The 14,522-nt window shown below is 41.4% G+C and overlaps 3 protein-coding genes across 12 annotated transcripts; 2 read left to right on the top strand and 1 right to left on the bottom strand.

Moving 5' to 3' along the window:
* The first annotated feature begins 1,638 nt into the window (after nt 1-1,638).
* Nucleotides 1,639-5,681, top strand: LOC112284275 (uncharacterized). Of its 7 annotated transcripts, none has more exons than XR_012217783.2 (3): nt 1,639-2,201; nt 4,579-4,664; nt 4,792-5,681. XR_012217783.2 is itself a non-coding variant. In XM_024523951.3 (3 exons), exons 1-3 carry the CDS (start codon nt 2,238-2,240, stop codon nt 4,860-4,862), a joined length of 306 nt encoding a protein of 101 aa, XP_024379719.1. In that variant the 5' UTR covers nt 2,208-2,237; the 3' UTR covers nt 4,863-5,681. The 7 variants fall into 7 exon arrangements, 1 of the variants encoding a protein (XP_024379719.1); XM_024523951.3 differs by lacking the exon at nt 1,639-2,201 and adding an exon at nt 2,208-2,386; XR_002970362.3 differs by lacking the exon at nt 1,639-2,201 and adding an exon at nt 2,393-2,913.
* Nucleotides 5,682-7,200: 1,519 nt separating this feature from the next.
* LOC141045650 (protein DOG1-like 3) lies at nt 7,201-10,274 on the top strand. Of its 4 annotated transcripts, none has more exons than XM_073535496.2 (4): nt 7,201-7,809; nt 8,132-8,348; nt 8,571-9,790; nt 9,963-10,274. In XM_073535496.2, exons 2-3 carry the CDS (start codon nt 8,165-8,167, stop codon nt 8,858-8,860), a joined length of 474 nt encoding a protein of 157 aa, XP_073391597.1. In that variant the 5' UTR covers nt 7,201-7,809; nt 8,132-8,164; the 3' UTR covers nt 8,861-9,790; nt 9,963-10,274. The 4 variants fall into 4 exon arrangements, with proteins under 4 accessions (XP_073391597.1, XP_090108194.1, XP_090108195.1 ...); XM_090252068.1 differs by having other exon boundaries at nt 7,202-7,475; nt 7,633-8,348; XM_090252069.1 differs by having other exon boundaries at nt 7,202-8,348; nt 8,571-9,333; nt 9,729-9,790.
* Nucleotides 10,275-10,624: 350 nt separating this feature from the next.
* LOC112284886 (uncharacterized) lies at nt 10,625-13,961 on the bottom strand. The gene is made up of 6 exons (XM_024525226.3): nt 13,513-13,961; nt 13,160-13,343; nt 12,412-13,018; nt 11,824-12,184; nt 11,545-11,705; nt 10,625-11,187 (listed from the first exon to the last, which is right to left on the bottom strand). The coding sequence occupies exons 1-6, from the start codon at nt 13,682-13,684 to the stop codon at nt 10,807-10,809; spliced, it is 1,866 nt and encodes a 621-aa protein (XP_024380994.1). The 5' UTR covers nt 13,685-13,961; the 3' UTR covers nt 10,625-10,806.
* Between the last annotated feature and the right edge of the window lie 561 nt (nt 13,962-14,522).

The following is a 14,522-nucleotide window of genomic DNA, read 5'->3' as shown; positions in this document are numbered from 1 at the left end:
TCTGCCATGATAACACTTAGAAAAGAGAAGATTTCTAATATCGCTCAAGATAAATAGAAGAGAGGACTTGAGAACAAAGAAAATACTATGGACAATATCAGTTTAGAAGAGGGTAATCCATAACTTCTAATATCCTTATATCTTATCAAGAAAAAGGAGTAATCCACTCTTAATTAAGATTAGACAAAGCTTTGATATTGTAGGTGTACTCTTGTCAATCTGTCCAGGATAAAAAATTGATGAAAAAACAATTCAGACAAGTGAGCCTTCACTCAAAGAGAGGTAACAAAATATATATAAACAAGTATATATATTAAAATAGAAATTAGAATGGCTATTGCCAAAAGACAAGAAAACTAGAGATCCTTGAAACTAGACTAGAAGCAAGAAAGGAGTTGACAAGAGTGAAGAAGCCTTCACTCTTGTCTCTATATATACTATCTAACTAGGGGCTACATGGCGACGTTCTATAGGACCTCCAATATGTGTTGACTTTGTAGGACACATGCCTTGACTTACAAGACAAGTTTTTCTACGTGTGGGCCACATAATTAGCTTGATCTTGAAGCTAACAACATGTGTGGCACATGGCCAACTTGTTGACCACGTTTCTAATCCAAAAAGTCAATTAAAGACACCTATGAAGTCAAAGCAACGTCTACGAAGCTTCTAAAAAGCTTCCATATTAAATATTATAGAATTAACTTATTTTTACCTAGTTATATATGTAATTATTAGCTTATATGAGTATGTCCGTGATAATATATCTATTTAATTATAGAATTCTTAGCCTGTATAAAATCTATCTATTCAAGACTAGTTGGTTGTGGGATTTTGTTTTTACTATGTGAATCATTTCATATTAATTTATTGATACGAATCCATGTGAAATGTGTTAAGGATGTCCAAGTGCATTATGAAGCTAGTCCATATTGCTTGTTTTTTTCGGTCCATGTATGGTATATTAAAGCTCATGCTTCTATTTGTAAGTAGTTCCATCATGTTGAAATCCCCTCCTACAATCTAGGAAATTGGAGGGAATAGATGATGGCTTAGCACGTTCTACAATTGAGCCCTTTATCATGTTGTGTTTGGTACATATATGTTTAGGATTCCAATGGATTTGGCTTTTGATTCTATGACTACAAATTATACTTGAGATTCTATGATGATACCATAGTGCCAAATACATGTGGACTTGTGTGATATCAAAGTGGCTATGTCCTCCAAGTATTTGCCCCCTTCTGTAGAATATGTTATATTATTTTAGAATCTTTTGCCTCCCTTGAATTAGAGTTGGCTCATCCACTACATGCAATCATTGATGTTGTAATGATATTCCTATAGTGGAATGATCTTAGGTTAACCTTCTTCTACAATAGTGTCTTTTTTGTGTCTCAATTGCATTTCTTCCTGCTAATTGATGGATTTGGGTTTTTTTTTTTTTTTTTTTTTTTTGTTTCTTCCTTCTTCTCTCAATCTTGGAAGGAGAGGTTTTCCTTGAACTGATTTTTTTTCAAGAGTGCTTGTGTGGCTGTCTTGGCCAAGGCTGGAAGTGGTCCTAATGTCCCTTTCTGTGTGGTCTACATGAATATGCATTGAGATCCAGATGTGTTGTTCTGGGTATTGAAGTCTAAGTGTGCTGATCGTGACTGGGATGAATGCCACGCATACGCAGTGTGTCACCATGTCTTCATTTTTCTCCCACCAGTATCTCCATATTGCATCCTCTCATTTTTTTTAAAAGATTTTTGGTGTTGTGTGTATTGACAATGACCTTTGAGAGTGCCATCGCTGTTTCCTGGAGGAGTAATGTCGTTGCTTGTGTGCATGCCCATTGTATGTGGTTCTCCAAGATTGATACTTCACTATATGCTATCGGCTAATTTTTGGAGGTGTTGAGGTTGACAAGGACTTTGTAGAATTGTTGGTCCAATATTTTTTCCTTGCTGTCTTGAAAAGTATGGAAAATACCCTACATCTTGCGGTTTGTGTGCTTAGTTGTGGGATGAATGGTATTGCTTCGAAGAATTCTTTTGGTAGTGTCATAGTTTGGTGTCCCCTTTTTTGTGAGTCCATGTCTTCTGTAGGGTCTGCGGGTGCTGGTTTGAGAGGGGGGTGGATTTCCCCCGGTTCTTTCTTCTTCCATACAAATTGGAATCCTTCTATGTGGTGTATGATGAAAGATTGGTCTTGTTGAGGTGGGTCGTCGCCCCTCAACATTGTGGGTGTATCGTATGCTCTGTTTATCAATTGACTTTGTTTATTGGTGGATGATACCTCTTGATCCTGTGATTGGCTTAGTGCTAAGAACTGAACCCAAATTTGATATGCAAGGAACTTGTACGTTTCTCTATTCTGTACTGAAAAGAATGGAGTTCAAGAGGTGAAGAGATTTCCTTACCTTCGTAGCTAACTGGAGTGTTGAAAGTGTACTGAATGCCCTCTAGGCTTGAGAATGTGACTTTGGAGAAGGTGCTGCCTACTATAGTACAGGTCTCCATTGTTTCGTGGAGCACAGAGGCCGCTCATTGTTTTAGGGCTAGTTGTGTTGGGCTTTTGCCTGTGACATAACCGATGACTGTAAGCTGCATTGCCTTGTTGCGAATCGCTTTGATGATTTGAAGCTCCTCAATAGAAAAGATAATCTGTAGAGTATCAAGGTTGTACTTTGACTGAGGTGCAATGTTCACCAATGGGTGATTGAATTGCGCGAGCGACGGGCTAGTGGTACTTACTTCGGGGCTATACCTAAATGAAAACAGGGCTCTTAGCTGTTCAAGGTTACTACTCGAGTGGGCGTTGGTTGGTTATTCAAGCGATGTTTCCCTTGTGAGGGTGCAGCGCCCTTGTCCTTTGCCATTAGGCCTTCCGTTTTAGTATCCTAATATTGTATTAGCCATGTTTTAGTGGGTAAGTAACTTGTGGAAATTAACCGATTAAAAGTCTTTGGGACTGTTAATCTTTGTTGTAAACGGGGTGCACCGTAGTATTTGTGCAAGTTTCCTTGCATGTTTTGTGATGTCCTAATTTTTCTCCTCGACTCGGAGATTCCAGGGTTTTGTTAATCTATGATTCTATAGCTAATGCTAAATTATGTTCCGGTTTCTACATACTGATTTTCGTTGCTTTTGTGAGTATCTGTGCTATGGGAGTCTTCTGTAGCTAAGCGTTCTCCCCATTCATGTCTGCTTACATAAGTGTTCTCTATTGATCTAAAGAGGTCTTCATCTGTAATATCAGTGTCAGCCACTACGGCAAAGATGTGTAGGTATAGGTCGAGTGCTGTGTTGGTATGATGATGCCTGGCGTAGTGGAGTAGTCATTGTTCGAGGGAGAGGGTTTCATTGTAGAAGTGTGGTGCGATCGTGGGTGTATCTGCGATTAGTCCTTTGGCACTTTCTTGTTCGATTTCTGCAAAGAGATGGTATATATCCTGTTGGAGTTCTTCATCAATGTTGGTAGCTGAATTCATATCTGGGGTATTGAAAACTTGTTGAGGTGGCTTTGTGGAGCTGTTGGTGATGTGGCGTGGTGGAAGTCGTGATTTGTCGCCTGGATGTCGTGCCAATTCTTCGGGAAGCAAGTGTAGTGGGAGAATTATTTGCTAGGTAATGTCCATGTTCTGTGTTGTTGCGAAGATAGCTCTAATTGTCCATATTTCGGTGAACTTTCGATTTCTGTCTGCTTGTAGTTTTGCTGATTGGGTGTGTCATTGTAGCTCCTTCCAAGCATCCATATCGATGTGGATTGTGGTCTTCCACTCTTTGTAGAAAACTAGTCCTGTGTGATAGGGCCCTTGGTCCACGTCAAACGAGCATTTGTTATACCTTATGTTCCATAGTATTAGTTTCCGTAATATCATCCAAAGGGTGTCCGAGGAGACCTTGACGGAATGTGAAAGCTCTATCGTATTTGTTATGTCGAGGTTGAGAGGGCCACAAAGCACGTCACTCCAGCTAGTAAGGAAGTTGAGTCGCGCTGTATCTTGGAGAGTGTTGTATCTATTCCAAGCCTTGCTTATATGTGGGCATTCCCAGAATGCATGGGTGATAATTTTCATAGTGTTATTATTGTAGAGGGAGCAATTTCCATCTTTTTGCATCACGTGATGCAAGGCACCTACTGAGATGCCCCCAACAAAAACTAGCAACCTCATTGAGGAGACTTTTTTAGGAAGCCAGGGGTGTCATAAGTTGTTGTAGAACTTTTTGATGAAATTATGAGCCCTTAGGATGGCTTTGCCTTTTTGAGGAGTGGTATTCCTTTGGTTTTGAAGCCGGTATTCCAATTTGGTTGTGTAGTTGAATAAATTGGTGATGGACGACGTCTCGTGTTGTTTCCAGTTCTATTCTGCAGGATCTAGTTTAAGTTTTTGGATTGGAGTATCTTCAACTAGCCACATTGTGGTGTTAGTGTCTGGTTGTCTTAGTGGATTGTATGTTGTGAAAACTCTGTTTGAGTCTCTCCTGGTTATGACCCGTGCTCTCTTAACTTCTTTGTCTCCTATGAGAATTGGGCCCGAACTGACGAGGGTTAACTCTTCGGATTCGGTTACTGTATATTGTCTCTGTGTAGGATCTCGTCAACAATGCTAAGAACGTGGAAGATCTCTATTATGGGGCTTCCTATGCCGTCGTCCACCATTCTACTGCAGCATAGGGGTGAGCTTCTCTTGGGCGCCAAGGGATGCACTTTAACATTTTAGCTCGTTGTACTTTTACTAATCTTCCACATGTTACTCATCTGAGGATGTCTATGTTGTGCCACTCTTATGTATTTGTGTTCCAGAGGTCCCCACATGTGCGGATTCCGTGGTTTGTCCAAAGGTGGTAGCAATCAGTCGTATGGTGGCCCTATGAGTTTCCCTCAAGGGCTCAAATCAATCTGTTCTAGAATAATGGTTGCCGCATGATTTCATCTCTAAACCTTGGAGGAGTTTGTTATAGTCCAGGTTGCAGTTCTTGCCAAGCGTGCCTTGTGCTAATCCATAAATGAGAGCCTTGTTGTACAACCAACAGTTTGTGATCCATGAGACAATGCGGGCTTTGATACCATTCTCCATCCTTGGGATATTTTGTTTCTATAATTTTGTGGCGGAATATAATCTTCTACGGTTTGGCGCCGGGAGCCAAACCACATGATTAATTTGGTTAAGAGTGCTCTAGCTTGCATCTCTAAATCAAGCACCTTGAGTCCTCTTTGTGTTAGGGGTTGTATTACTGTTGACCATCGGACCTTGGCGCGTATAGAACCCATTGTGATGCCTGACCATAGGTAATTTTGCACTAAGGATCTTATTTGCTTGAAGATCTTACTCTCTATTCTTGCACTATGTGGAAGCTAAGATAACTTGGTTTATGATCATAACCCTTCCTACTAGTGAGAGTTTTTTGGAGCCCCATCTAATGAGCTGGGATGTGACTTGGCACAAGATCTTTGCTTCAGTTTCTGCTGGGGGCATATGAAATCTTATCAGGAATCCGAGGTATTGTACTGATGCTCCTGTTCTTACCCAATTGAGTCCTTGTTGTTCCCCCCCATTCACAGTTGCGGCTGTTTTGAGAGGCCCATATGTCTGATGTTTTATGCCAGTCGGTTTTGGCTCCTGCCCCCACCTAAGCTTGATAATTGCACATACTGTATGAGTTCAATAAAGGTACAAACCCTCATGTTTTAAAGTGTTCTCTGAATTAGTAATTTGTTTTCTTCTTATTACTTGTATGTGATATGTCTAATTCAAGCATATTTTACTTTATAGAGCTACTGTTGTGCATCATCAAAAACAAATTGTGAACAGTGAGCCTCCAATTGTATAAATACTTTAGCATTCATGTTTTGACTTTCTTTTTCCCTTATCATGACAATAATGCTTTTAATTGAGATCAGCAACTTATTCATTCATTTCTGTGTGTGTGCGTGTATATACATGTATATATATATATAATATATATATATATGTAAATATACTTTTGATATTATATAATTATTATAAAATACATTAATTTAAATTATAACACTATAAATTATTTATTAATTTGAATTTATAATATTATTTGATATTATTTTAACATATGCAAATAATGTTATTTGATTATTTGTTAAAAAAATCGAATAGGTTCTTATGATCACATAGATAACCCCATTCCAATTTAATCCTAGCTTAAAATACACAAAACATATCAACAATATGTGTACAAAAAAAGATCCTTACTGAACTGGAATAATACACATTTGATAAAGAATTATTTATATATACATATATACACACACACTCACAAATTACACAATAATTGATAATTTCTGATAATTATAATTATTGGATAATTTAAAATTTAAATAATATTTTCAATATTAAAATTAATTATCTAATTTATTTATAATATTGATAATATTATTTAAATTTTTTTAGAATAATATCAAATAATATTATATTTGATATCATTTGATTATTATTTGGTTGGAGTTCCTCCCATTATACATATGTCAAATATAAATATCAAATTACACATTTTACTGATAATGTAAATATACAATAAAATTTTGGTGCTTAAAAAAATCGAAAATATATGTAAAAAAAAATCAATTTTGTTTCAAAAATATTTTTAAAATACTCATTAAATGAAATTGCATTTTTTCAACCAAATCATAAATTTTTACATAAGCACATCACAGTTTAATGTATTGCATCTGTTATTTCAATGCATACATAGTTATACTTAAGTATACAAATATGTATTTCAAAATTTGATGTGTAAAATCTTAATAAAGAAAAATTGAATAAAATAAAGATAAAAAATATTAATATTAATCCAAATTCATGATTCCAAGGAAAATCATACTTATATGTATGTATATATATATATATATATCTTCATCATTTAGTTAATGAATAGATGAATGAATGAAAAGCCAGCCAGCAAGGCAGGCAGCCAGACCGCCAGTCAGCATCCCATCCACCTACCCAACAAACAAACAAAATGGAGCTCCAAAAGACAACAAAATATCTCCCGCCCCTTTCCGCGCTTTTCATCGGTATCTCCACGACGACCCCTCCCAAATATCACCACGTGTCCCTCACCCAGCCACGTGATACCGTCCAGCCCCGGAGGGGTCCTGTTCCCACCGGCTCCCCAGTTGTGTTCCCTCTCCGTTCCCTTGCGTTCTCTCCCACTCTCTTGCTTGTCTCGTCTCAAGGCTTACTGTTGTTGTTGTTGAATTTTGCTGCCCGTGATATTGCATTTTCCGATCTCGTAATGCTCGAAGAATCGCCCACCTTCTCCCCTTCTCTGCACCAATTTCGCCTCTCATCGTGTCCTCTCGGAATCAAGCTCTCTCGCTGAGCTGAGCTGAACGCATTGAATTGGAGTTGTGAGATTGGTGGGGGCGTTGCTAACTATTCGAGCTGTTTGCCGCTTCAAGGAGTGACGCCCTTACGTGATCATCTCTCTAGGATGGGCTCGGTTCTTGACCTGGTCGGTGCTTGAGCGGTGGTTTTCCAAGTGTTTCTGAATCGGTGTTTAGCGGATTTAGTTTTATTATTATCATTATTATTATTATTTATTAATTATATATATATATATATATATATATAGGATGTAGTGTTAATTTTTGAGGGAATTTCGTTGGCAGGGGATTGGATAGGAGATCTTTTTCTGAGTAGAGGTGATTGATTTTGCTCCTGGCGGATTTCGAGAAGGAAAGAGTATGATCGGTGCGACATTTCGTGGCGTCTGTTTCGGTTTGCGTTGTGGGGTTTAGCTGGAGTGTGATACGGAGTTTTGAATTGTACCGCGCCCTTCGCTACTAGTACACCTTCGCAGTCCTCTGTTCCATGGTTTGTTTGGTCTGTTTTCAGTGTGGGAATTTCTCATGGTCTGGTGGTTAGGTCCGGTGGCGCAGGTTGTTCTCGAAATTTTCCATGGTTGTCTCTGTGAGTGGTACTCTGATGATTCCCTTTAGCTTCATTTGCTGCCACATTTGGTTTTGACTCTATCTTTGTGAGGACGGCCCTTAGTTTTAGGAAGTACTGTACGCTCAAGCTTCTCATACAAGTGCACACGTCGTGTAATCGATTTGTGTGTTAAAATCAAGTTGGCAGTTTGTGAAATTTCAATTTTCATTGTAAAAGGTGGAGCATACTTGAATCGTATTTTTAGTTAATATGGACGAAGGTCGCTGGTGGATGGCCTGTGAACCACACGTTCGTGTTGTACGGGATTTGGTGCGTTCCAAGGTTGAAGAGAGAGACGTCGAAGAGCCCTTGCACAAATGTGTTTCTTTATATATGGCTGACATCCACGATCATTCTCTTTTAGAGAACGCGAACGTTTTTCTTACCATTTCAGGTGATTTGCCTGTTTCATCGTGACCCATTACTTGCGTGTATCGAATGAAAGAGTGTCATCATTAGTATACTAGAGTATTGTACAATGCTTGTGATTCTGGATACACTTTGCAGGAGATCAAATTGAAAGCGCATTTTAAGTCTTGTGTTAAACGAGTGATTAATTGTAAAATACAAAAATTATGAATTCATAATTTTGGCTTTCAAAATTTTTAAATTTCAGGTGCAAGAGTCACAGGTATGGAGGCATCTTTCATGTGGCTGGGTGGATGGAGGCCATCATGCGCTTTGATGTTGGTGTATTCTCTAATGGGAGTGCAGCTACATGACCAGATTCGGAGTTTTAGAAACGGAATTAGCAAATTGGGGCGTTCAGAATCAGTGTTATCCGACAAGCAGATAGTCAACCTACGGAATGTTCAGAAACATGCTCGTGAAGAAGAGAAAAAACTGACCAAGAAATTAGCGACTATACAGATGAGCTTTTGGCGCCTCTTTCGTTGTTGCAGTTGAAAACACCTAGTATTGTGGCATCCTGGTCCCCTCGAGTGGCGACTCAAGTACTAGAAACTAGCCCGGTCAAGGAATGGTTGCCTCAAGGATCAGAATGACTTTGTTTATACTGAAGTGCCGTGCCGGATATCTTGCAGATGCTTGTTAGCGACAAAGATGTGCTTGCGGCAGTATTGCAGTTAGGGTCCTCAAGTAGGTCCAACAAGAGTGACTTACGAACTGTTCTTAAGCGTCGAATGTCTCGACTAAAGAAACTTCTGATTCAGGCCGACCAGCTTCGTTTACAAATACTTCATCAACTCTTTTTGGTACGACCCCTGTTCAATTTGCTCATTGCGCCATAGCTGCATTCGAATTGGCCTTCTCTATGCACGCAATGGGATTTTCAGATGAGAAAAGAAAACTTAAGGTGGCCTCCTCAAGCCTGTGTGTGAAGCCTTTGACTGGAAGGTCTTTACCTCCCAGATTATCTGGTAATTCTATGGCCTCTGATTCCTCTGTCACACCAGATGATATCCTTCCCAGAGAGTCAAGCTGTTTACGCAGTGCAGGGCCTGTGCAGTCCTCCAAAAACTCGCTTATTTGGTATCATCGAAGTACTTGCCAAATTTAACGTCAAATTTTTGGTTGAGATGCAGTGTCAGTTCTTTGTAGTCTTTAAGATCTCTACCAAAGCCTTGTAGGTGTAGAGGATTTTTTTCCACTTGAGAGTCGAATATGCCAATACGTACCAGCCAAATTGGGACAGGGAGAGTTGTCTCTTTCACCAGCTTCAGGGAGAAATCCTATAACAGTAGAGTAGGGATTTAAAAGAGGATCATGTCCGATTCTCTGGACTAACGTGAAGACAATTACACATCATGGACAGCTGCTTGAAGGGTTATGCTTCTAGTGCCAACAACCTCAATGCAACGTATCAGAATAAGTCTGGTGAGTGAGCTATGCACAGGATTCATGCTTTTTCTCAGAATAATCATGTTGATGAATTTGCGCCTACGGAATGAATAATTTAGTTGCTGAGAAGCAAGTTAAAAATGAAGACATGTTCAGGGCATGAGTATTACAATAGTGTTTAAAATCCCTTCCTTTGTCATGAATGTAGATTCCATCGTTCAGCGGATGATTTGAGAAATTGTTTGACGAAGTTGCACCTTGCGATAAGGTGGGTTCTTGTATCAAGAGATGCACTTTGAGAAGGGTTAGATTACCTCGCAACAAGAGGTTAATTCGGGATGAGATTAGATTAGCTTTCCGTCTATTTTCTCCCAACAGTTTTTACTGTGGGGTTTTGAGACCGTGAGGTTAAGCTTATATTTCACAAATTATTTGGGTTCTTGTTTTTGAGGTGGAGGATGTTGCAAAATTGCATCTGCTCACTGATCATTTGACGAAATAAATAAAAGAAATTTTTTCATCGCCTCGTCATTCTACAATTTCTGCGAGTGCTTTTTATATCCTTCTAAATCCGGAATACCCATGCCTCTCAACCGCAGTTGGCAACAACTCACTGAACTCAGGATTCTAACGGAAAGCTTAAACAGGAAGCATGATGATATTTGAGAATGCTACACCACTATAAAGAATGACAAAACATGTAATTTAATATTCACACTTTTATGTCGCTGAAAACTCACAAATTATACGCGGCAGTTCGGTACGACTGGGAATCGCGAATCCATTCTCATCTACCGCTTAAGCGCACACGAAAAACCGCACGATCTGATGCTCAGGGTATTAATTCAACAAACAATCAACTCGCCAGAATTTTGCCAGAATTAAGAAAATATTGACTAAAAAATTCTTATTCTACAATACTAAATATCTCACATATTACAGCTACCATCCCTCATGCTTCACAACACCTCTCTGCAAGCCCATAGGACTGGAGAGATTCTTAAGCATCTCGGCTGTAAAACTACTCTACACTGTAGAACCTGAGTAACTTGCTACTTACTCCTAATACTACACTGAGTCACAGACACTGAGGCTACCTGGGCAGGCGTCTTTAAACCACCTACGTCTGCACCAGGGAGTGCTTTTGTCCGCCAGCAGAAGCAGCAGGCAAATCGAGACTTCACTGCTTGCTTGAACTTCTTGTTGCTTCCATAGTAACAGTTTCCGCACGCCCACACTAGAAGAAACACTCCGATCGATCCCCCCACAAAAATAAGCAAAATCTTCCACCATGCAAATGGAGGTGGAGGAGGAGGTACGCAGTTACCACAGCAAACACGTTCAGCAAGATTCCTGGTGTCTGTTTTCGGGCATGTCACACCATCGGATGGCAGCGAGCTCGACGGGCAGACCGCTGCCACGGTCGACTGATTCTGCACCAACGAAATAAAGACAAGCTTAGACTACATAATTTCACGGCATGAATCCATGTATGTTAGCGACAGATTTTGAGCTATCCTGAAACACATAATGTAGTTCATGTACGTTTGTCAAGCCGATTCTCGTATGATCACGTTATCAAAACCGGTTACTGACGAACTTCAATTAGGTAGACGTGATAGAAATAATGATAAAACTGATGACATGGAGGTCATGATTGAAGAGGACTTCGAATGATATTTGAAGATTATTTTTATGATAGTAGCGGAATTGTTCAATTCTACCCGCATATCTCCACCTTCCAATTCCTCATATCCTTGTGAATGGCTATTTTATGAGAAGCCAAGTACCTGATAGCTGCAAACCAGGGTGAGGTTATTAGGAGGTTGAATGGTCCCTCGTCTTCTACTTGCAAGATCTGAAACCACCAATGCTCGCAACTGACCCTCCAGCTGGTTCAGGTACACATCGATTCCAGAAACTCCAACCAACCTTCCGTCCTTGTCAATCGCTAAAAAAAACACCACCACAGCCACGATTTAAGTCAACCTTTCCGTCGAACTTTGCTCCAGAAGACCATGAGACTGGAAGGTGGTGTTTGGAGAGAAGAGTTATGAATCCTATTTTACCTGGTGCAGTCACGGTAACGGCGTCAAGTGATTGCGCCACGCTCCTGTAAACATTGCTCCACGTCGGTTTCGAGTTGACAGCATCCTGGTGTGTCTGAGCCAAGAAGGAGAAATAACCTCTCAAGGCGTACAGAGGGTTCGCGGTAGCTGGTGCTTCCAAGACCTCAAATGATCCTTGCACACCGCACAAAACTGAGGGGAGGGTGGTGTTGATCAAGAACGGATCTGAGGTTGGATCTGAATCGGAGTTTACGGGGAGTTTGTACACAAGCAACTTAGTCTTGTTCTGCCTTATGACTGCGGTTGGAAATGTTGTTGTGTTCAACGGAATAAAATTGCCATTGCTGATGACAACCACCAACTGCAAGAGCAAGGATGTGATCATCAGGGCATATGAATGTTTCTACTTATCTACGGCCGTGGATTGAGGAAAACTGTGACATCTCCACTATGCAAGCATCAGATTTCTCAAATGAAGTTGACGAAGAACTTGACCACTTCCTCTCACGGGGATTGATGGTAGATGGATCACAAAACAGTGTCCCTTTTAAAAGAAATGATATGCTCTCGGCAAATAATCTTAAGTACCTTCAAAGAATTAGATCCGGTAGTTTTAAAACTGGAAACTGCCTTGATCACTCCGTCGTTGAGGTCCGATGGCCGTGGGTCGTCTGACCGTTTCAATCGTTTCACGCTATCCTTCAAGGGCATCAACTCCGAACGGGCACCGGAATCATCGTAATTCCCTACGTTTATAGCGGGCCCCAGAGGGCTAGCGCCGCTGCTGTTGAAAGGCCATACCTGCACGAAATCTCCTGGCGACAGAGTCTGGATCAGAGAAACCGCTAAGTCGATTCCAATGTCCAAGTAGGTAGTTCCGAGAGGCCGTTGGAATTCCCCGGTTACACTCGTGCCCATCATATTTCCAGTGTCCACGAGGATCATCAGCTGCTTCGATACCGAAATGGCATCCAAGAACCAAGGCCTCCAGCGGCTGTCAAAGGAGTTGCATCGCTCCTCTGTAGAGTCTCTTCCAGGAAATGCTCTCCAAGCGCCTGATACGGATCCAAAGTACACATAGGAGAAGTTGTCGGGGAAGGATATGGTCTTGAATGTGGAGTCCAGAGCCCGCTGTAGGCAAACGTCTCGGGTGATCTCGGTGGGAAGATTTTGGAAGTCCGTGTTCGGAGGAAGCCTGCACATGCAACATCATTAAGATTCGAATTTGGCCCATAGCTTTCGGACTGGAGATATTCAAAGAGTGGGCATCGACGCAGTTATTTTGTTCTCAGCCAGACCACTTAATGCAAAGGAGTCAAGCTGCTACATGACTCACGTTATGTAGGACTTCTTGTAATTCAGCATCATCTGCTGACAGCCTTGGCTGGCGTTGGATACTGAGTTGGATAGCGGACAATACTCATTGTTGTCCACTTTTGTGCAAAGGGAGTCTTGAAGATCTTCCTTCTGCGGACGGCACACCGCTCGGCTACAATCCGACTTACAAGAGCCAACCAAAACTGCAGTACGTGCCAAAACACATTTTAATCAACTGCACTACACCTGAAACATTCTTCGATCATGATCACTTCCATCGACAACAGAACGCATCTACAAGGTTAGTGCAACACTTCCTCGCCTTGCTGTTATGCCAGGCGTAGGGCATTGAAAGAAGGGGAAAACACTTACAGCAGTTGCCCTGGTTTGCCAGAGCAGCAGCAGCGATCGCCATGACCTCCTGTTCTTTCTGATCATTATACTTTGCACCATCGCCAACCGCGCAGACCATCACCAGCGGGCCTTTCGGGGTACAAACTAGACTAAAAATCGCTACGAGAAGCCAGACTAGCCGGGTCCTCATCGTAATAGGTAACTGGAACCTTGCTGCAAGTGTGTGTTACCGCCAAGTACAATTATCTGTCACTTCTTGCCAGGTGCCTGAGGGATTATCTTTGTTGTGATTTATACAAGGACTTGGGCCAGAGTAAGGTCAAATTGTCCACCTAACTTGAGACCCACGACAACGTTGGAATCATTCAGTTCAGCTGAGATTGAATCGTCAAACACAGCTTATTGAAAAGCCCAAATCATCGCCGACATCATCGCCCAAATCATCGTGTCCTGGGGATAGTCACTGCTGCCGACTACAAGTGTTGTTCCCGTTTGCTGCGATTGGCTCCGATGAACACTCGGCTCACTCATAAGCCACCTAAGTTTAGACTGGCGAGTCAGCTGGCTCAGTCGGCCTAGACAGTCGGTAGATACGTGGATAGTCAATGTCTGCAGAGGCCAATGCAGCTGCCTCTGAGAGGGTTCGGATGAAGATGGCCTGGAGCTTCTGTTTGTTGTTGTTGTTGTTGTTGTTGTTGTTGTGTGTGTGTTTTGTTTTAACATATCCGCGGTACACCCGATGCTTTGATTAGTGGGGGGCAAGTAGATGGCGTTCAAGGACCTGAGACCCAGAAATACGTTCTTTTTTGTTGTTTTTGAAGCAACTGGGGTGTGCTCGTCGCATTGGTAGATGAAGAATGAGGAATTGGACAGGAGCTGGTTGTCGTGGGGTCCACGATACTGTTTGGGGGAGTATGTCGGCAAACGACGAGCGGGGAGGCGTGGACTTGCAAAAGTCGGCATCGCAGGTCAACCCCGCGCCACGTCTCGGAGGAACATCTGTCCGACACTGTTAACACCCAACCTTT

This window comes from Physcomitrium patens, chromosome 7 (genome assembly GCF_059467195.1).
Source record: "Physcomitrium patens ecotype Gransden chromosome 7, ASM5946719v1, whole genome shotgun sequence".
NCBI lineage: Eukaryota > Viridiplantae > Streptophyta > Bryopsida > Funariales > Funariaceae > Physcomitrium > Physcomitrium patens.
Note: the sequence above shows the minus strand (reverse complement) of the source record. Positions and strands in the feature narration are given on the sequence as shown.